At 33.9% G+C, this 22,079-nt stretch overlaps 1 protein-coding gene across 1 annotated transcript in view; it reads right to left on the minus strand.

Moving 5' to 3' along the window:
- LOC132741326 (E3 ubiquitin-protein ligase rnf213-alpha-like) overlaps window positions 1-22,079 on the minus strand; it is a 57,170-nt gene that overhangs the window by 8,754 nt on the left and 26,337 nt on the right. Inside the window, exons 11-25 of the mRNA XM_060729470.1 lie at window positions 19,585-19,640; window positions 19,029-19,305; window positions 13,934-14,038; window positions 12,583-12,690; window positions 11,961-12,150; window positions 10,148-10,453; window positions 9,612-9,909; window positions 8,495-8,768; window positions 6,947-7,103; window positions 6,514-6,734; window positions 5,999-6,172; window positions 3,982-4,140; window positions 3,138-3,305; window positions 926-1,172; window positions 91-318 (exon numbers count right to left, since the gene is read on the minus strand). Coding sequence (XP_060585453.1) covers window positions 91-318; window positions 926-1,172; window positions 3,138-3,305; window positions 3,982-4,140; window positions 5,999-6,172; window positions 6,514-6,734; window positions 6,947-7,103; window positions 8,495-8,768; window positions 9,612-9,909; window positions 10,148-10,453; window positions 11,961-12,150; window positions 12,583-12,690; window positions 13,934-14,038; window positions 19,029-19,305; window positions 19,585-19,640 — 2,968 coding nt within the window. The remainder of the gene's footprint in view (window positions 1-90; window positions 319-925; window positions 1,173-3,137; window positions 3,306-3,981; window positions 4,141-5,998; window positions 6,173-6,513; window positions 6,735-6,946; window positions 7,104-8,494; window positions 8,769-9,611; window positions 9,910-10,147; window positions 10,454-11,960; window positions 12,151-12,582; window positions 12,691-13,933; window positions 14,039-19,028; window positions 19,306-19,584; window positions 19,641-22,079) is intronic.

Below are 22,079 nucleotides of genomic sequence, written 5' to 3' on the forward strand. Positions count from 1 at the left end.
CAAATACATTTTGTATGTCAATGTAATTGCAGTTATCTGAATGTAGTAAATTATATTTTTATATTTTCTATCTTTAATCTTGATTATTACCAGCAGTAACATCCTCTGGTCCCATAAACTGCAGCGCCCTCAGTGCAAGGGCCTCATCATATCCAGCTACAACAAGTTCCTGTATAAAATTTTGTCTCTTCTCGTCTTCAGTGGCATCAGCTGGCATTTCATCTCCCTCATCATCATCAGCATTTTCACCTACAGCTTCCATATCTACATCACCATCTATCTCTTCTTTAGCAGCAGCCATTGCCTCTATAAGGTCATCTAGAAATAGTAAAAAGTTGATACATAAATTTTTGCCTCTATAAGGTCATCTAGAAATAGTAAAAAGTTGATACATAAATTTTTAACATACCTGTGCCACTTTTGCTATTCCGTAAAAACGGTATTGCATAGCCATGCATATATTCTGATGTGATGTCATATGGTTATACAAACCTACATAAAGACATCCTAAATGTTAGTGTTACATAGGTGCTTCAATGAAAAAAAAAATTTTTTCACTTTAAACAGTCTTTAATTTGGGTATGTGATAAAAAGAATTTTATATTCCTGTAGGATCATTACTGAATTTATTGAACTTGTTGAATAAAATAATATAATGTTCGCCAGGGGCTTGCATAATTCATTTTATTCAACTTGTTCAGTATTGAACTTACACTCATTCAATATCTTCTATACATTTCATTTTTTCAAGTAGATAACTTTGGCAGACAATGTCAGAAATGATAACAGTAACCTTTTTTTTTTAAACTATTACAAAGGAAAGTTGCATTAACAAATAAAGAAAACACGCCTAATTGAATAGATGGATATTGATTGAGCTTTCTTTGATAACTGAGATAGTAAAGATTTCAGTATAAGACAATACCTGGTGTACAATTCTCTTTTACAGCAGACAATAAAGGATACACCAGATGTGACGGCTCTGATTCTATTCCCATTTTAACCAGTTCTCTCTGAAGGATAACAAGTTGGTCTACAGTGTAGTAGTTCAAGTGAAGATAAGTCTTTCGTTTCTCCTTAATATGATCCAGCCATTCATCAAGACAACATTCCATAAACTTGGCTAGTTCAGGAATTATATCCTTCAAGTCCTCCCTCTCAGATCGTCTTCCCTATAGTAAAACAATATATTAGTTACCATCACACAAAACTTATATAACAATAGTTATATGGAAGTCAATGGTTGCTTTAGAGGTCACTGGTGGCTATGGAAAGTCACTAGTTGCTATGGAAAGTCACTGGTTGCTATGGAAAGGCACCAGTCGCTAAAAAGGTCACTGGTTGCTAAGGAAGGTCAATCAATGGTTGCTATGGAAAGTCAATGGTTGCTATGGAAAGTCAATGGTTGCTAAAGAGGTCACTCGTTGCTTAGGAAAGTCAATGGTTGCTACATGTATATGGAAATTCACTGTTGCTATGGAAAAAGTCAATGGTTGCTATGGCATTCAGATTGTCTTCCTTATTGTACAAAAATAAATTTAGTACCATCAAAAAACTTTTACTATAATAGTTCTACTTAAAGGTTTCTGTATGGTGGCTGATTTGGAATGCTTTTGTGTGTGGTGTTGGCGCTAGTGACAACAGGACAAAGTGCCAAACCGCGTGTTGTCGAACTCTTGACTTATCACTAATGATCAAATGGCGCGTTGTCGTGCTGCATATTGTCGCAATGTCACATTGTCGCTCGCTTCGCTAGACAGGACAACAAGACGACAGTGCGACAACGCGCCATTTGGCTCTTTAAGATGTTGTCGCTAGGGAAAGACAAAAAGGCGATAACAATATAGGTTGTGTTGTCGCTAAGGACAACACAAAGCGCAGTGTACTAAATCAACCACAATACTTCTGAGAACAATTTTGTGATTATGTAAATACAACTATGAAAAGAAGCCTGCAAGACCAAGCTTCAGATCACTTAAACATCATTGCTATGGGTTTGATTTCTACAACATACTTAGAAATATTTCATACATAGAACCTCTTAAGCTAAGTTTTTGAAGGTATGTTGGATTCATTTAAGTGCCCACTTGTGTCAGAAATAATTCATAAAGAAGCACATGCAATTTCCGTCCACTAGTAAAGCATTAAAGCTGTCATATCACCTTTGTTATGTTGGTTAATTTAAATCATAAATCTAGCTTCAAAACAAAACATTTTTGACTGTTTTTATGGTAGACCATGGGTAATGGGCACCATAAAGAACTGTAAAATTGACAACATAGGACAGTTATATGTCTTCAAGTCCACATGTATGCAAAATTTAAATAAAATTTACCATGTGGTTTATGAGTTATGAATATATTTCTAAACTAAAACTTTGCCATTAGAAGGGCTTATTTTCCGAAATGAGGAAACTTTAAATAATCTGTAATATCATCATTATAAAAAATGTTTTTCTATTGCTCAATTTTAAGAAACAAATAATAACATTCAGGTAACAAATTACACAAGCAAAATGTTTGTTTCTACACAAAATGTTTTTAATAAGTATAAAAATGTTACCCTACCCCACCCACTTTAAACACTAATTTTACCATTTCCCTATCTAAAATGCCTTATTCAAAATATCCATAAAATTTACCATAATGAGGGGCTGTTTTGAAAGTTTGCCTAAATTTTCTTAAAGGTATATTGGTTCATTATCCGAAATATAAAATACTTTTACCATGTAGTTTTTATTTTATTAAACTTTGAAAATATCTAGTATCATATTTGCTATAAATTTTGGCATTAGTTAGCAAATAAATACCTTCAAAAATTATATAATTTAAATCAAACCCTCTTTTCTTCCATAAGGGATCAGAGAGATACATAAATAATGTTAAAATGAAAAAAAAAAAGAATGAAAAAGTTGCCCCCTCTGGAGTTTGAACCCACGCCCCTCAATTTCAATGTAGTTGGCAAGTGATTCTAGCCTATCTGAATACTCTTCAAAGTGGAGGTCATGCATTACCCATGGTCTACCTTAACACGTAAAGATAAGCATTATACATTGCACTGAAATTATGAGTATTTTAGGTTTATTTAATAAAATTATCATACAGGCTCAAATAATCCAGTATTATGTTTAGACTTACCTTCAGCTGAGGTACACTATCACCTTGACCAAACTCTAGTATGGCACAAACAGGACGATCAGGTTTAGGATAACACAGGAATCTAGCTGTCCAGTCTTTAAACAGCACGCATCCAGATGAACAAAGTTTCATGTACACACTGCTTAGTCTGGTGATACTGTCAAATATCTGTGAAAAGATACAAATTGTATGTTCAATGTTTTAATTTATAAAAGGAAAGGACACGGGCTACCTGTAACATATAGATTTTGAGGTTTCACTATTTAAATATAATGATTAATTACATCTTTGTTACACAATAGGTAAAACGTGCTATACATTGTATCACATTTGCCAAACATTCTAAAGTAATTTTTCCAGCTGTTAACATTTTGATACTAATGAAAGTGAAAATTTGAAGAAAAGAATTGCAAATATGCCTTTTTTCTCAAATTTTACATTTTGAATTTCAGCCACCATATCATGTCTGGGAAGACTGTCAAGCAGTTTACCAGTACTAGTTGCCTTCACTTTCACATGGAACTGATTACATCTGTACATACAAGAGCAGAGGTACAGTGCAAATGATCAATCACAACAATAGTGACCTGTGCCATCTGGGAATCAAACCCAGGACGCCCGATTCACAGTCCAATGCCCTACCTATTTAGCTAACAGGATGGCTTGAATCAGAAAATATACATTTCATCTGTTCATTATAACATGGGCCGCCTCTGAATGATGTATACTTAAAATCTATTCATATAATGCAACAGTTATTCTCATAAAGATTCAAATATGTCAACAATTAAAAGCTAAATTTCAATTAAAAACAATTATTCTAATGTTGCTAAGATATTGTTACCATGGTAAATCTGTCCACACTATCTGTACCCATCTCTGCCTTTCCAGCCACCAACATGAGTCTACTCTGTAGATCCTGACATTGGGAGAATGTGTAGTTTCTTTGCTGACTCTTGCCTTCTTTCTCCGGAACTGTTAGCTTTATAATGTCCATCACAGCCTATGCAATAATAAGCATTGTTCCAATAAACAATTAAAATAATCATATTAGTAACTAAATAATGGAAAGTAAGAGAACAAGTTAAAAGAAATTAATATATAAACTAGAACTATAACTAAATGTGATTAATACCCCCGCAAGACTATGCTTCGGAAATGAGGAAGTTACTAGTAACAGAATACCTTGCAAAAGAACTGAAATAGAGTTATAATTGTGGGCAATTAAAGATAGTTGTAGTTCTTATATGTTACATTTCCTTTCAATGTGTTTGACCATTGATGAAGTTTTACTCTGCAATAAGTCCAAAAAGAGTTACGCTTCTTGAGCACGGCACTTCCTCTCATTGCGCTTGACCATTTATTGCAGTTTCATTTAATTCTAAACATTAGTTTTTAAGGTATGCACCTGACAAGGAAAATGAACAAAGGGCAATAACTCTACAAATACTGAAGATGGAGTTATGGTTATTGTACACTGCACTTCCTCTCATTGCGCTTGACCATTGTATGAAGTTGTATTGAATTCCAACTAGTAGTTTTCATGTTATGCACTGGACAAAGTAACAAAGGGCAAGAACTGTAATTAGTCCAAATAAAGTTATGGTTCTTGTGCACTGCACTTCATCTCACTGCCCTTGACCATTGTATGAAGTTTCCAACCATTAATTTTCATTGGACAATAAAAAGTAACAAAGGGCAAAAACTCTAAAATGAGTCAAAAAAGAGTTATGGTTTCTGTGCACTGCGCCTTCTCTCAATATACTTGACAATAGTATGAAACTGTATTGAATTCCAGCTAGTAGTTTTCAAGTTATGCTCTGGACAAGAAAAAAGCTATGGAAAAGTAAAAAAGGGCAATAACTCTATAATTACTCTGGAAAGAGTTATGGTTCTTGTGCACTGCACTTCCTCTTATTGAGCTTGACCATTGTATGAAATTTGTTTTGAATTCCAACCAGTACTTTACAAGTTATGCTCTGAACATGGAAAAGTATCAAAGGGCAATAACTCTGTAATTTGTCAAAATGTTGTTATTGTTCTTGAGCACTGCACTTCCTCTTAATTTGCTTGATGATTGTATGAAGATGTATTGAATTTCAACAGGTAGTTTTTTTGTATTGAATTTCAACAAGTAGTTTTTCAGTTATGCTCTGGACAAGGAAAAGTAACAATGGGCAAAAACTCTGTAATTACTTTAGATGGAGTTATGGTTCTTGTGTACTGCACTTCCTCTTATTGTGCTTGACCATTGTATGAAGTTTTTTTGAATTCCAACTTATAGTTTTCAAGTTATGCTCCGGTCAAGGAAAAGTAACATAGGGCAATAACTCTGTAATCAGTCAAGCAGGAGTTATGGTTCTTGTGCACTGCACTTCCTCTCAATGTGCTTTACCATTGTATGAAGTTATATTGAATTCCAACCATTAGTCTTCAAGTTATGGTCCGGACAAATGAAAGCAATGGGAAAGTAACAAAGGGCAATAACTCTGTAATTACTTTAGATAGAGTTATGGTTCTTGTACCCTGCACTGCGCTTCCCATTATTGTGCTTGACCATTTTATGAAGTTGTTTTGAATACCAACCAGTAGTTTTCAAGTTATGCTCCGGACAAAGAAAAGTAACAAAGGGCAATAACTCTGTAATTGACAAAAATGGAGTTATGGTTCTTGTGCACTGCACTTACTCTCAATGTGCTTGACCATTGTATGAAGTTGTATTGATTTCCAACCATTAATCTTCAAGTTATGCTCCGGACAAGGAAAATGCAACGGACGGCTGGACTGACAGTCTGACCTACCACCGAGTGACTCCTATATATGTTTCAGGGGTATAATAATATATTAAAATGATACTGTACCAGTAAAGTTTCATTCATCTTCTGTGCATCAGCATCTTTCTTCCATGCATTTTTACCAACTGTAAATATTCCATTAGCATTAATAGCTTCAGCCTGCATAAGGGAGGTAACCTCCACTGAACCGTGAGCTTTCTTGATTTCTTTAAGCCATTGTAGCTGTCTATTTGTGTCTTTCTGTAGAATAAAGACAAGTAGTTTACATTTTATTCAAGTAATATCTGAAATGATACACAATATTTATATGCAAATGAAATATTCTAAAGCAAATCTCATACAAGTACCACAATCAAGGGGAAATGTGTGGCCCAGTGGTTAATGTATTTGCATCTAATCCCTGGGTCTTTGGGATTTAGGCATACATGTAGAAGGATTTATAACCATGTTTCTCTATCTGATACCAGTACCGGATAATTCCAACTCTCAACCTTCTGAATTTCTTAAATTAACCTATCTAGTTTCCATTTTTCGAACTGTTCATTACAAAATTTAGAACAATCAAATAAATAATAACTTACCAGTTTATCTGGAAGCTTAGAATTTGCTTCAAGTTCTTTCCAAACAACATCACAAAGTTTCAAGAGATCCTTGTAACCACAATTCTCATCCAGGTCAAATATAAGTGGGGCATATCCTGTCACAGCTGAGTGGAGACACTGAACGCGAGCAATGTTGATTGGTTCATCACCAGCTGACATAAATGCCAGGTCAACAAATACCTTCAGCTCTTTTAATCCAGCTATAATCATGAAAACAAAAATTAAAAAATGTCATGAAACGTACAAAAATCTTTCTTTGTAAATTTTATTAACGCATATGCATGTTTATATCAGACAATAAAACATATAATGAATAACATACAAAATTTACTACCTTTGTTCATTAAAAATGTTGACAAATTTATCTGACTGTTTTTGTTGACTAAATAGTTTGTGAAATATTCAATCTTACCTTTCTTCATTGATTCTTTCAGCCACTGAACTAAAGGTTTGCATGTAACAAACATTTTTAGGCATTTCTCCCTCTGTGGTGTAAGGTGCTTGAGGAAATCACAGGCATTCATCACATTGTCATCAAATGATCTCATCTCTAGATCACTCTCACCATGCTGTAAATATTAAATTTATTACATTTATTCCTTTACTACACATTTCAACATACATTTATTATAAACTTTACAGCAACATTAACACTGTTATATCGGTTGAACTGGGTGATGCTCCCCAAATAGGTTTTGGACACAGAAAAGAATAACTCTTGTAGTTTCAGAGTTATGTCCAGGTCAAAGTTCAAAGCGCAATAATTCCAAACTTAGGCAAGACAGGGTTACTGTTCTTAGCACTGATCATATACCCAATGATATGTATCTACCTACAAAAATTCTTGTTTATATCTGTTAAAGTGTCAGAGTTATGTCCCGGACAAAATTCAAAATGTAAATATGAACAAAGGGCAATAACTCAAAAATTAGGCTCGGCATAGTTACGGTTCTTTTTTGCATTGCACTTTTACCAAATGAGATCTATCTGCCTACAAAATTTCATGTTGATATTTCTTATAGTTTCTGAGTTATGTCCCTAATAAAGTTCAAAGTGTAAAAATGAACAAAGAGTAATAACTCCAAAGTTAGGCATGGCAGAGTTATGGTGTTTTTGCATTGCACTTCTACACAATGGGATCTATCTACCTACAGAGTTTCATGTTGATATCTCTTACTGTTTTAGAGTAATGTCCCAGACATAGTTCAAAGTATAAAAATGAACAAAGGGCAATATTTCCAAAATATAAAGGCAAGGCAAAGTTACGGTTCTTGTGCACTGCACATCTACCCAATGATATAGTTATGGTGTTTTTGCATTACACTTCTACACAATGAGATCTATCTACCTACAAGGTGTCATGTTGATATCTCTTATAGTTTCAGAGTTATGTCCCTGACAAAGTTCACAGTGTAAAATTGAATAAAGGGAATTAATTCCAAAATTAGGCAAGGCAGTGTTATGGTTCTTTTGCACTGCACTTCTACCCAATGAAATCTATCTACCTACAAAGTTTCATGTTGATATCTCTTCTGACTTTAGAGTTTTGTCCTGGACAAAGTTCAGTGTCAAAATGAACAAAGGGAAATAACTCCAAATTAGGCAAGGCAAAGTTACCGTTCTTGTGCTCTGCACATCTACCCAATGAGATCTATCTACCTACAAAGTTTCATGCAGTTACCTTTTGTTCTTACAGAGTTATGTCACGGACTTGATAAGTGGACGGACAGACAATTCCGACCGAACAGGGATAAAGGGCCATTTCTATTGTCATTTTCTTTTGTTTCATAGAGGACTATGGTGCGGACGGACAACTGGACGGCCAGACAAATAAAGCAACAACTATATGCTCACCCTTCACAGAGCAAAACAAAAGCAGAAGGTTCAAATTTGTATAAGGCAGTTAAACTAAGAAATCAAGAGTAGACTTAAGTAATTTGACTGTGTTAATAACACTTACAGTAGCAATAATTCTGATCTGTTCAAAATCACCCTTTAAGTTATAATCTTTTGCAAACTTCAGTATTGTTTTAGCTCCCTTTGTGCATGCTTCGAGCTGCCTATATTTCTGCAACTGATCAATACGTTTCTTCACTTCTTTGTCAGAAAGTTTGAGAGTTTTCATCTCTATGGCCATTCTATCATAGTCTTCTCTATAGATGTTTCCAAGAATTTTCTCAAATTCTTGGAATTTTATCTCTCCTGTCTTTATGTTTTTTGCCTTCGTATCCCATCTAGAAAGAAGATAACATTTGTGAAAAATTGCTATGCCACCACTTTATACAACACACAATAGTAGGAACAGAAGTAAATGTAGTTCATTCTTTGTTTCTATGGAATTGAATGTGCAATAATACAGTAGTGTCCAGAGAATTTGGAGGTCAAGGTCATAATTCAGTAAGTCATATGAAAGACAATGTGCAGATGTATTTATTTGCTGAATCATAGGTTTTCACTCTAAACAAATAAGGGAAACCCATGACTATACCCTCCACCCACTCATGATCTTGGTAGAGGTCCTTTAGAAAATGTTTTGACATGCCAAATATCCAAGCTCTAGTCCTTGTAGTTTTGAAGAGGATGGTGAATTTTTTAACCACAGTCTAACTGGCCCATGCAACCACATGTATTACCTGGTGACTTTTGTATTATGCGATCATTTTCTCTCTATATCTTTAATGTGTTAAGCGACTTTTGCTCAACGCAACAAGTAACCGCTTATAAGTCAGCTAATTGAGATCAATCTTTTCATCAAGACAATGCCTTGTGAAAAAAATCTACACTCTAGGCTTTATTTCAGCATGAAACAAAATCTTTTTTTTTGAATGTCCTTTGCCCAAGAAACATTTCTGGCAAGATTGGTTGAAATCAGACTTGTGGTTTTTAAGAAGAGGACTTTTTAAGTAAACTATATAATCTTAATAACAGACGCATGTGTGCACACACACAGAACACACACAAAACAGAGATAATTTGCTATAAAAACAACAACCTTTTTATATTGACATTCCATATTTCTTCTATATTCATAAGTCTTAAAAATACTGTTTTTTAGACTTTCAAAATAAATTTTAAACCTTTTTTTGGCAGCTGTCCAAATTTGTGGTACAACATCATCTAAGTTTGGAGAATGACTTTTGTCACTTTGACACTCAGCTGTCCAGAACTTCATAAAGGTACTGCTCTCGCTGCACACCTGTAGACTGGGTAAAATCTCTAGCACAGTCTGTGATACTTTAAAGGCACACAACTTTGGTTGAAATGTCTCCATGTTTGTCTCTTTACTCATGTCAGCAGGTACACAGAATTCATTCACTTTATGAACTTCAATGTGCTTTTGTTTTTGTAAAGTATTGTCCACTGCCCTTGTATCAGCTGTTTTAAATAAATAAAAAAATCATTAAGTTTAATTATAGCAAAACTTCATGTTACTATAACAAATTTAACATGATGAAGAGAGCTGACATAACATAAAGCAAAGACACAAAGGTTTTTTGAATACATATATTTGTAGACTGTCATAAATTATGTTTCAAATAATTATGAGTCACAGTAATTTGAAATTCTCACAACTGGGAAAATATCAAAATTGAAATGATTATCTGAAATTTACCATTTCCAAGGTGTTGGCACATAGAAGTTAGTGTTATCATTAATTCTGCCTGTTTGTGAAAGGCCTCCATCTCCTTTTGTCTTATCTGAATTACTTTAGCTATAAAGTCCTTAGTATGTGCCTCTTCCACTTTTACCAACTCTGCAAGCTCTGGGAAATTAATGTCTTTTGTCTGGATTAGAAGAAGGTTGCCAATGGTGATTTCTCCAGTCAGCAGCCATCTGATACAACTATGGACAACTGATACAGCCTGCACTAACCTTTCAACACATTCCTCTGACAATTTCATCTTTTCACGATCTTTGGCTGTATTTTAGAACAGAAGACATGTTAAAGGCCCATTATGCCTCAAAAATGCTATCATTGTTATTTCTTAAAAACTTTTCATTTCTGTCAAAAATCATACTCATTTGTATGAAGGAACAATTTTATGTGCTTTCTTTGCACTGTTGGCAGTTGTTATAAAAATAGTGAATTATCATTTAGTATGGAAGTCAAAACACTACTTTTGTTTACATTTTGCTTCCTTTATAATACGTTACTGTTCAGCGCTACTTTCTTCAGTTATATAATATCTAACATGTTCTTAACCCATTATTATAAGATTATCAAACACATGTTTGACATTTTTAAACAATTAAAAGAAATATGGATTTTTGAGGCATAATGTGCCTTTAAATGAATGATGTAATATATGACTGAACAAAAATGATTTGAAGAAACCAAACTGATATATCAATTCAAGAAGACTTCCAATAGTAATTGCCAGTACATGATGTTTTTTTTCTAAACATATACCAGTATTATACTAAACTGTGAGACTAATGTGCCTGAAATGTAGCTTCTGCATGTTATCTCAAGGAAATAAACATTTAACATAAATTTCATGAATAGTCCTTAAACATTTCAAAAAGCTTGTCACAAATTGCTGGTTCAAATACTTCATGTATTTCTGTAACCTTGACTTTTAAGTAGGATGTCTGAAGTTAAAGATTTGCACATCACTGCTATAAGATAAATATTATACCTTAGCCTAAAAAATGCATCAAGCACAATTAAAAAGATTACAGGACAGTCAAGAAATTAATATCGGACTGACATCAAGATTGACACTGGCAGTAAGTTCTGCATCTCATCTCAAGGAAACATTATGTAGAAATAAAAGTTTTTACAATAATTATACATATAAAGAAAATGCTAGATCACCTTGGGGTGGTGCTAAATTCGACCCCTGAGGGCCATAATTTAAACCATTTTGGTAGTGGTCAACTAGATAATGCTCCATTGCAAATATCTTGGATTTAGCTTTACAAGTTTAGAGAAGAAATTTTTTTTTAAGTTTTTGCATTTCAGGAAAACACATGACCCATGGGGCAGGCAAATTTGACTAGACAATGTTTCATGCTAAATGTCATAGAAAAAGCCAATTTTGATCCCAGTGCTAAAATTTGAAAACTTTTTGTAGAGTTTCAACTTTCAATAGATTATGTTACACACAAAATATCAAAGCACCAGACCTTGCATTTTCATTTTTAAAATCTTTTTTTGCCTCTTCTGACCCAGATATTCAATGGAGCAAGACCATTTGAACAATTTTAGAAAGTTTTATGCTAGGAATATTCCAGGAAAATTTCATCAAATTTGGCCAAGTTGTTTCAGAAGAGAAGTCATTTAAAAACCAATGCACGCACCAATGCACTGACGGACGCCAGACAAATTTAGACCACAAAAGCTCACCTTAGGTGAATTAAAAATGTGTAAACTGATTAGATAAAATATATTTTAAAAAGGTTAAGAATGTACAGTTATATACCATATATTTTCACAAACTGCATAAAAGGAGGCCACTTTAGAAAGTGATGAAGAATATCCCTCTCTGCATCTTTTGTTTTGATCATTTTTTTCCATTCTTTCAGAAACAAATCTGACAACAGATTCCCAAATCTTTCAGTCTCATACTTGTTAAACCTCCCATAGTCCACAGCATATCCTTTTTCAATTGCCTAGTTTAAAATGACATAATAAATTTTATCATAACTCTGTGTACAAAAACAGCAAAAATAACTTGTTTGTTTATCCCTATAGAGCCTGGGTATCCTGTACAACCATGCTGTATGATGAGACTCTATGCAGTTGTATACTTAATTTAAGCATTTTGATTTTTACATTTTATGAACATACAATTACAATAGACAGTTTTAAAATTAGATTCATGTCTATGAATTTTCAAATACAAAATTGCAGTTTTCTATTTTAAATTACATATAACTATAATATCACTTGATACGAAACTATTTCTACACAATTTCTTATTAATTTCTAAAATGCACAAAATTCAGCTATAGGTAAAGCAAATATTGACATACTGTATTTTAAAAATTCACTTATAAAAAAAAGATTGAATAAAACTTCTGTTACATAACATTTTGTCATACCTTGAAAGCAGTTTTACTCATGCTGTCTTGCATTAAAGGATGGTAAGAATCTATTGTTTTACAATACAGCTGAACAAATGATGACATCAGCCAGTTGTCACCACAGATCTTTAAAGTAAGACATACAGCAAATGATAAGCTAAGACTTACAAAATGTAAATTTGTACACTACAGTATAAACTTCTATTTTATAAATGTTCAAAAATTATATCATGCAAATGTACTTGTTTAAAATACATCATATGTAAAACTTTCTGAAAGCTTAAGACAATTTAAAGCTTTAACTTAACAAAATATCTATTGACTGTAAGAAATACACAGTAGTAACAAAACTATAAGACGGTTAAAATGGCCAAGATTGCTCATCACATACCGATTGCTAGGAAATGTCAATCATTCTTCTGAGACATATTAAAACCTTGACCTTAAAACCCTCGAGCTTAATTTTAAAGGGGGTCCTCTACTGCCCAAAACCAATGCACCCGTGAAGTTAGAGCTCCAAGGACAAATTGTTGTCAAGTTATTGGTCAAAAACCACTTTTGACAAAAAAGGTCAAAAAGACTGACATTTGACCCTGCAACCCAAAAAGCAACAATTTTTCTTTTATAGGTTTGGTTTAAGTAACATTGACACTTTGTAAAAGTCATATGGTGACTAACAAGCTTTAGTAGTGGAGGAAAACCTAAGATGTCCCTCCATGCATTATTTAAGACACAAGCTAGTACTCAAGTAAAACCACTGACTTTCCATAAGCTAGCTGAATAGCTACCTCATATCAAAGAATCCAAACCACTTGGCAGGATTAGAACCAATGTGGATGAGGGGCAAGTAAATTTAAGTCAGCAACCTTAACCATGACTATACTTAGGAAAAACCAAGAGTTGTCCATAAGACAGAGAGCTCGATAATTATGAGTACTTGCTTGGAAGTGGGGATGATGGTCATTAACAAGTATATCAAGTTCAAAGCAATACCTCAAAGGAAATAAGTTGGGTGGTACAAAAAACATAATCGAAATTCTAAGCCAAAAACATGGTACAATTTTGTCAAAATCAATTACATATTTATGTCCTCTTGCCTGAAACAGAGATGACAAATGGGTACAGGAAATAATTGGGCTGTACAAAAAACTTAAACAAAAGTGTGACACAGACGCTAATTAAAATAGAGGAGCTAATCAAATGCATGACAGACATCATGTTTTCAGAGAAGATGAGCTTAAAAAAGCAAGTTCTTTCAGTTTTTCATTTCCATTATAGTGTTTTCAGACAAAATAAGGTGAATAAATTCAACAACTTGTTTTTTTTTTACTTTTTTAAAAATAGTAACAGAATTGTGAATGAAAATTACCTTTGTATGCAGCCTTTCAGTTAGTCCCTTACTTATTCCTTCATTCCATGTATCTTTGACAAAATCTGACTGAATTTGTTCAGGTGTATAAAGGCTGTTCCAGAACTATCAATTAACAAAGTTAAATTGTTTAAAATAACATATTGCATGGGTCTTTCTTTATTGTTTAGACACTTAAAAGCATTCAATACATAATGAACTAGAAATGTGTCCAAAAGACACGGATACCCCCACACACCACTGTTCTGTCAATCTTATGACTCTAGTTCAAATATTTTTTTGACTACATGTGCCACAAGTTGAAAACTAAAAATCAACAAAGGGCCATAATTCTGTTAAATTTGGTCGCAGCAAAAATTCCTTCCTTTACTACCATCTACACATTAAGGTTGTTCATCCCTGGAAGTTTAAGCAAAATCTGCCATCTGGTTTAAGAGGACTTGCGTTCACAAAATTTCTACATGTAGTATATAGTGAAAAAATCAACAAAGAGCCATAATTCTGTTAAATTTGGTCGCAACAAAAATTCCTTCCTTTACTACCATCTACACATAAAGGTTGTTCATCCCTGGAAGTTTAGGCAAAATCTGCCATCCAGTTTAAGAGGAGTTGCGTTCACAAAATTTCTACATAGTATATAGTGAAAAAATCAACAAAGGGCCATAATTCTGTTAAATTTGGTCGCAGCAAAAATTCCTTCTTTTACTGCCATCTACACATTAAGGTTGTTCATCCCTGGAAGTTTAAGCAAAATTTGCCATCCGGTTTAAGAAGAGTTGCGTTCACAAAATTTCTACATAGTATATAGTGAAAAAATCAACAAAGAGCCATAATTCTGTTAAATTTGGTTGCAGCAAAAATTCCTTCCTTGACTACAATCTACACATTAAGGTTGTTCATCCCTAAAGTTTAAGCAAAATCTGCCATCCGGTTTAAGAGGAGTTGCGTTCACAAGATTTCGGGATGTACAGACGGACGGACAAGTGCAACGCTATATGCTCCCACATTGTGGGGGCATTAAAATAAAAATGTATTCAACAATGTAAAACTAAATCAGAATTTGATTGGATATTGTTGATTTTTCTTCATATCATATAAAATTAAGAGTAGTTGTTATATTTTTTAATTAAAGGTTGTTGTGCATGAATGTACAGCTATAACTTTACATACTTGAACTAAATACATTATACATACATGTCGTATTTCTTTTTATTGGTAAAAGTAAAAAACTAAGTATATTATTTGAATAGGGAGATTTAGACAATTTCTAATTACATTTGTACATCTACACAAATGAAATAATTCATTATGAATGAAAATATAAACTAGAAATGTGTCATCATGCCACGGATGCCCCCGCATGCAGCCAAAATTTCAGATGGTGCATTAATTATTTTTTTCATTTTAAGTTCAAAGCCCTTAAAACTTTAAAATGTTAACACAAACCATTTTCATACAATGTTCAAGACACTGAAATTATTCAGTCTTAACCTTTTAAAAATAACATATTTCATATTTGTAGCCAAAATAATGGCTAAAAGTATGAGTGCTGAAACTGAAAGTACAAAATTTTTCCAACATTCAGGAAAGATAAGTTTGTCTAAAATCATTGAACCACAACCAAATTCATACTTAAACTGCTTATTCCTAAGATGTATCTATATTATTTTCAAAGTGAAAGGGACATAACTCTGCAAAAAAAAATCATCAAACCATGACCAAATTTCAACTTGACCTGCCCATTCCTTTGACATATCCATATGTCAAATTAAAGTTGAATATGTAACACTGTTGGGTAGATAATGAACAGAAACTGTAAATTTCATATTATTTTCAAAGTGAAAGGGGCATAACTCTGCCAAAAATCATTGAACCATGACCAAATTCCAACTTGGCCTGGGCATTCCAAAAACATATCCATTTGTCAAATTTGAGTTGAATGTGTTGTACTGTTGGGGAGATAATAAACGGAAACTGAAAATTTCATATTACTTTCAAAGTGAAAGGGGCATAACTCTGCCAAAAATCATTGAACCATGACCAAATTTGAACATGGACCTGCGCATTCTTTTGACGCATCCATATGTCAAGTTTGAGTTGAATGTGTTGTACCGTTGGGGAGATAATGAACGGAAACTGAAAATTTCACATTATTTTCAAAGTAAAAGGGGCATAACTCTGCAAAAATCATCGAACCATGACCAAATTCGAACTTGACCTGTATTTTGTCATGACATATTCATATGTCAAGTTTGAATTGAATGTGTTGTACCGTTGGGGAGATAATGAACGGAAACTGAAAATTCACATTATTTTCAAAGTAAAAGGGGCATAACTCTGCCAAAAATCATCGAACCATGACCAAATTCGAACTTGGCCTGTATTTTTTAATGACATACCCATATGTCAAGTTTGAGTTGAATGTGTTGTACCGTTGGGGAGATAATGAACGGAAACTGAAAATTTCATATTATTTTCAAAGTAAAAGGGGCATAACTCTGCCAAAAATCATCGAACCATGACCAAATTCGAACTTGACCTGTATTTTGTCACTGCATATCCATATGTCAAGTTTGAGTTGAATGTGTTGTACCGTTGGGGAGATAATGAACGGAAACCGAAATTTCATATTATTTTCAAAGTAAAAGGGGCATAACTCTGTCAAAAATCATCGAACCATGACCAAATTCGAACTTGACCTGTATTTTGTCATGACATATTCATATGTCAAATTTGAGTTGAATGTGTGCAACCGTTCTTAAGATAATGAACGGAAACTGATGATGACGGAATGACAGAATGACGGAAGGACGGAAGGACGGAAGGACGGAAGGATGGAAGGACGGAAGGACGGAAGGACGGAATGACGGAACAGGGTAACACTATATGCCCCGGCCATTACATGGCGGGGGCATAAAAACAAGAGCGATCAGTGATCACATGTGTCCCCTCATGATGGCCAATTTCATGTTGGGACAAGTTTTGTGACAGACGGAGAAGTGATCGGAGTAGTGGCAACATAAATTCCTGTAAAGTTAGGATGAAATTGCCCCAGTAGTTTATGAGGAGTAGTGGGGACAAGTTTTGTGACAGAGGGACAGACAGACAGACAGTGCACAACTAGACTTGGTACTGATCATTCCTGTAAAGTTTGGATAAAATTGCACCAGTAGTTTATGAGTAGTCCTGACAAGCTTTTGTGTATCTGGCAACACACAGAAAAAAACACCTTTTTATCAAAGGGCCATAACTCTGCCAAAAATCATTCAACCAAAAAAACCGTGCAATATGCGCAAGGACTTGAGCTACAGATCAATCCTGTAAAGTTTCATTGAAATTGCATTAGCGGTATAAGAGAAGTAGTCCGGACAAACTTTAAAAATAAAAATTATTAAAGGGCCATAACTCTTACAACAAGGGCCCTGAGGACGCTCACCTGTATATAGGCCCCCGGAGCGGGGCCAGTTTAAACCACAGGGCTTTTATTTTAACAAACTTGGAAGACACCCATTAGAAGCTGTTTCATGTTAAGTTTTTACTACACACATATAATGAAAAACAATGATCTTCCCCGCCCCTCCGGCAGGGCCAATTTTAACCCAAGGGCTTTTATTGGAACAAACTTGGTAGACACCCATAAGAAGATGTTTCATGCTACACATCTAAGCTCTAGCTCATTTGGTTTTTTTAAAAGAAGATTTTTTAAGTTTTTACTATACACATATAGTTAAAAACAATGACACCCTTGGGGCGGGGCAAGTTTTGACCCCAGGGGTTTTATTTGAACAAACTTTGTAGACACTCACTAGAAGGTATTTCATGCTTAATATCTAAACTCTAGCTATTTGGGTTTTTTCAAAGAAGATTTTTTCAGTTTTTGCTATACACATATAAGGAAAATGAATGACCCCGGGGCAGGGCCAATTTTGACCCCAGGGCTTTTATTTGAACAAACTTTGTAGACACTCACTAGAAGATGTTTCATGCTTAATATCTAAACTCTAGCTATTTGGGTTTTTTCAAAGAATTTTTTTTCAGTTTTTGCTATACACATATAAGGAAAATCAATTACCCCCGGGGCGGGGCCAATTTTGACCCAAGGGCTTTTATTTGAACAAATTTGGTAGACACCCATTAGAACATGTTTCATGCTAAATATCTTAGCTCTAGCTCTTTGAGTTCTTTAATAGAATATTTTTTAAGTTTTTACTATATTCATATAGGGATTATCAATGACCCCCTGGGGCGGGGCCAATTTTGACCCCAGGGCTTTTATTTGAACAAACTTGGTAGACACTCACTACAAGATGTTTCATGCCAAATATCTAAGCTCTAGCTCTTAGGGTTTTTTAAAAGAAGACATTTAAAGTTTTTTTCTTTCGGTTGCCATGGCAACCAGAGTTCTGCATGGAATTAAATTCTTTGAACAATTTTTAAAAGGTGACCACCAAAGGAACATTCCTGTGAAGTTTGGATGAAATTGGCTTAGTGGTTTATGAGGAGATGTCATTTAAAGTAAAAGTTTACGGACGGACGGACGCCGGACGAAAAGCGATCACAAAAGCTCACTCTGTCACTTTGTGACAGGTGAGCTAAAAATCATTGAACTGGAAAATGCTGATAATATGCACAACTAGACTTGGAACTGATCATTCCTGTAAAGTTTGGATGAAATTGCACCAGTAGTTTATGAGGAGTAGTCCGGACAAGTTTTGTGAGGGACGGACAGACGGACGTTCCAACATTTTGTGTTTAGGGGCTATTTTCTTTGTTATTTTCTTTGTTTTCTTAAGGGCTACTAGCCCATAAACCCTTTGACCTATTGTTCTCTTTTGTTCTCTTTACTGTTACATAGCCCCTAAACCCAAAATGTTTGCTCGGACAGACAGATGACGGAGAAGTGATCCCTATATGTAGCCACTACTCTGTAGAGGCCACACAAAATCAGGAGACATGTTGAAACGCTTGTAAAGAAGTTCCAAAATTTATAGTCCTAAACTTTATACACTTGTCTGGCATAAATGAGCACTCTTAAAATGAAGTATTTTTTAAACAAATCATTTTTTAAAACAAAAATATAAAATAATGTAGTTACATTTAATACTTTATCCATGTAGAGGTTCCAGTTCCAGACATGTTTGTCCATCCATTTTATCATCTCTGGAACATACCTTTTCAGACACTTCTCAACAGAAGCTCTTTTACTGTTTGTTTTAGGGTTCTCTGTGATATCAAAACATGATAGGAAATGTAACATCAGACTCATGGAATACTGCACAATATGAAACTTGTCTGTACTGATACTCTCTATAAAAAGTTGTTGAGAAATGTAGTATCTCATGTTACTTTGAGCCTCACTGCAAGTTTCATTTCTGAAACGAAAGATATTAAATGATCATTTTAAATGTGGTAAAAAAGCTGTAAACAATTTTGAAATTTAAACTTAATTGTGTTACTCAAAACATTTTACTCGTGAAATTATGTGTTATATGTTGATTTTATTCTAAGCATGCTATTGAACAGTATAGTAAACTTCTTTAAAGCTTCAATTTGAATGAATGTTATCTTTTTTACTTGTCCAAAAATAAAGAAACACAACTGCCATGTTAGAATTGTCAGGTGGATAATTTTGACAAAACCATAAATATTACCTTCCTTCATCTTTTGTAGACATGTCCAAGAAGGCAGAGATACATTCTGCAACAGACTGAAATATTACAAATGAAACTTTACAATAGTTCAACTTTTTGTTCAAGACAAAATGTACATAACAAACATACTAAACTAAGTATTCAATTCAGTAGAATTATTTCAGCCAAAGTTTGTATATCTAACCAGTTTCAGGCCCATCAAAAAATTGAAATCACTTGCTGCCTACAGAGTACTAAGAAATCACTACATTTTTTCCAGCTGCCACAAGCTTTTTTTTTTGATTTTAGGACACATTATGATAAGTTCTTTTGTGTAATGTTATGGTATATTAGCAATTTTCTGGTTTCATAATATCTAATAATCATAATGAGTACTGGCTTAAAATATTAATGGTTTTTATTCAAACAAGAATTTGTAACAGTTACCAACGTCCCACACCTCGAGGAAGTTTTAAACAAAGCATAAAATTGTGCTATTTCAAAAGATTAAGGCATGGGTCTCGGGACTTTCAGTCCAAAATTATGATCAATGCTAGATCTGCAAATGCAACAATAAATTTATTAAAGAAATACTAGTAAAATGAAACACAGAATTTAACAAGAGGGCCATGATGGCCCTGAAGTCGCCAACCTGTATATAGGCCTCCAGAGCGGGGCCAGTTTAAACCCCAGGGCTTTTATTTGAACAAACTTGGTAGACACCTATCAGAAGATGTTTCATGCTCTAAGCTCTAGTTTGTTGGGTTTATTAAAAGAAGATTTTTTAAGTTTTTACTATACACATATAGTTAATAACAATAACACCCCTGGGGCAGGGCCAGTTTTGACCCCAGGGCTTTATTTGAACAAACTTTGTAGATACTTACTAGAAGATGTTTCCATCTTAATATCTAAACTCTAGCTATTTGGGCTTTTTCAAAGAAGATTTTTAAGTTTTTGCTATACACATACAAGGAAAATCAATATCCCCTGGGGCGGGGCCAATTTTAACCCCAGGGCATTTATTTGACAAACTTTATAGACACTCACTAGAAGAAGTTTCATTTTTTATATCTAAACTCTAGCTGTTTGGGTTTTTTCAAAGAAGATTTTTAAATTTTTGCTATACACATATAAGGAAAATCAATGACCCCCGGGGCTGGGCCAATTTTGACCCCAGGGCTATTATTTGAACAAACTAGGTAGACACCCATAAGAACATGTTTCATGCTAAATATCTTAGCTCTAGCTCTTTGAGTTCTTTAAAAGAAGATTATTTAAGTTTTTACAATATGCATATAGGAAAAATCAATGACCCCCTGGGGCGGGGCCAATTTTGATCAGGGTTTTTATCTGAACAAACTTGGTAGACACTCATTAGAAGATGTTTCATGCCAAATATCTAAGCTCTAGCTCTTTGGGTTTTTTAAAAGAAGATATTTAAAGTTTTTTCTTTAGGTTGCCATGGCAACCAGAGTTCTGCATGGAATTATATTCTTTGAACAATTTTTAAAAGGTGACCACCAAAGGAACATTCCTGTGAAGTTTGGATGAAATTGGCTTAGTGGTTTATGAGGAGATGTCATTTAAAGTAACAGTTTACGGACGGACAACGGACGGACGACGGACGAAAAGCGATCACAAAAGCTCACCCTGTCACTTTGTGACAGGTGAGCTAATTATCAACATGACTGTTTTCTCAAAATTTAACATTTAAGAACTGACAATATATTCTGAACTTTATTATCCAAGACATGTTTCATTAAATATCAAAATTGCATTTCTGTTTAATTTAAGTGGTGTCTTCAGTTCAAAATTTTAGTGTATAAAGTAAGTGTTAATTTTAACTTAAATTTCTAAATAAAAATAGTTTAAATAATGCTGCTTTATTCAAGAGAATATTGTAAATAAACAAGAGGGCCATGATGGCCCCGAGTTGCTCACCAGAAACAACTGCTTTTCAGTGTTGGTATGGCAATATATTCCAATATTAAATTTGAGCATAGAATATGTTTAAACAATAATTTAAAGAAATGCCATGACCTGGGGTATTTAAGCTTTCAGCTTAAATGGGGCTAATCAAATTAATATGAGCAAACTTGATAAAAGACTACCTAAGAATGCTACAAAATTTGGTGATCATCTATCAATTATTTAAGTACGAAATGATGTTTGAAGGTTTTTTCTATTTTTAGCTTTAGTGGCCCCTTAAAGGGGCTAATCAAATAAATATAAGCAAACTTGATAAAAAAGTACCCAAGAATGCTACAGACTAAGTTTGGTGATAATAATTAGTTCTGTAGGAGAAGAGGTTTAAACATATTTCTATTTTTAATTTTAGCGGCCCCTAAAAGGGGCTATTCAAATTAATATGAGCAAACTTAATAAAAGACTACCCAATAATGCTACAGACAAAGTTTGGTGATCATCCATCAATTATTTCAGTAGCAATAGACGTCTAAATGTATATCTATTTTTAATTTCAATGGCCCCTAAAAGGGGCCAATCAAAATCAT

Source organism: Ruditapes philippinarum, unplaced genomic scaffold, assembly GCF_026571515.1.
Source record: "Ruditapes philippinarum isolate M1 unplaced genomic scaffold, ASM2657151v2 ctg1247_1_1_1_1, whole genome shotgun sequence".
In the NCBI taxonomy this organism is placed as follows: domain Eukaryota; kingdom Metazoa; phylum Mollusca; class Bivalvia; order Venerida; family Veneridae; genus Ruditapes; species Ruditapes philippinarum.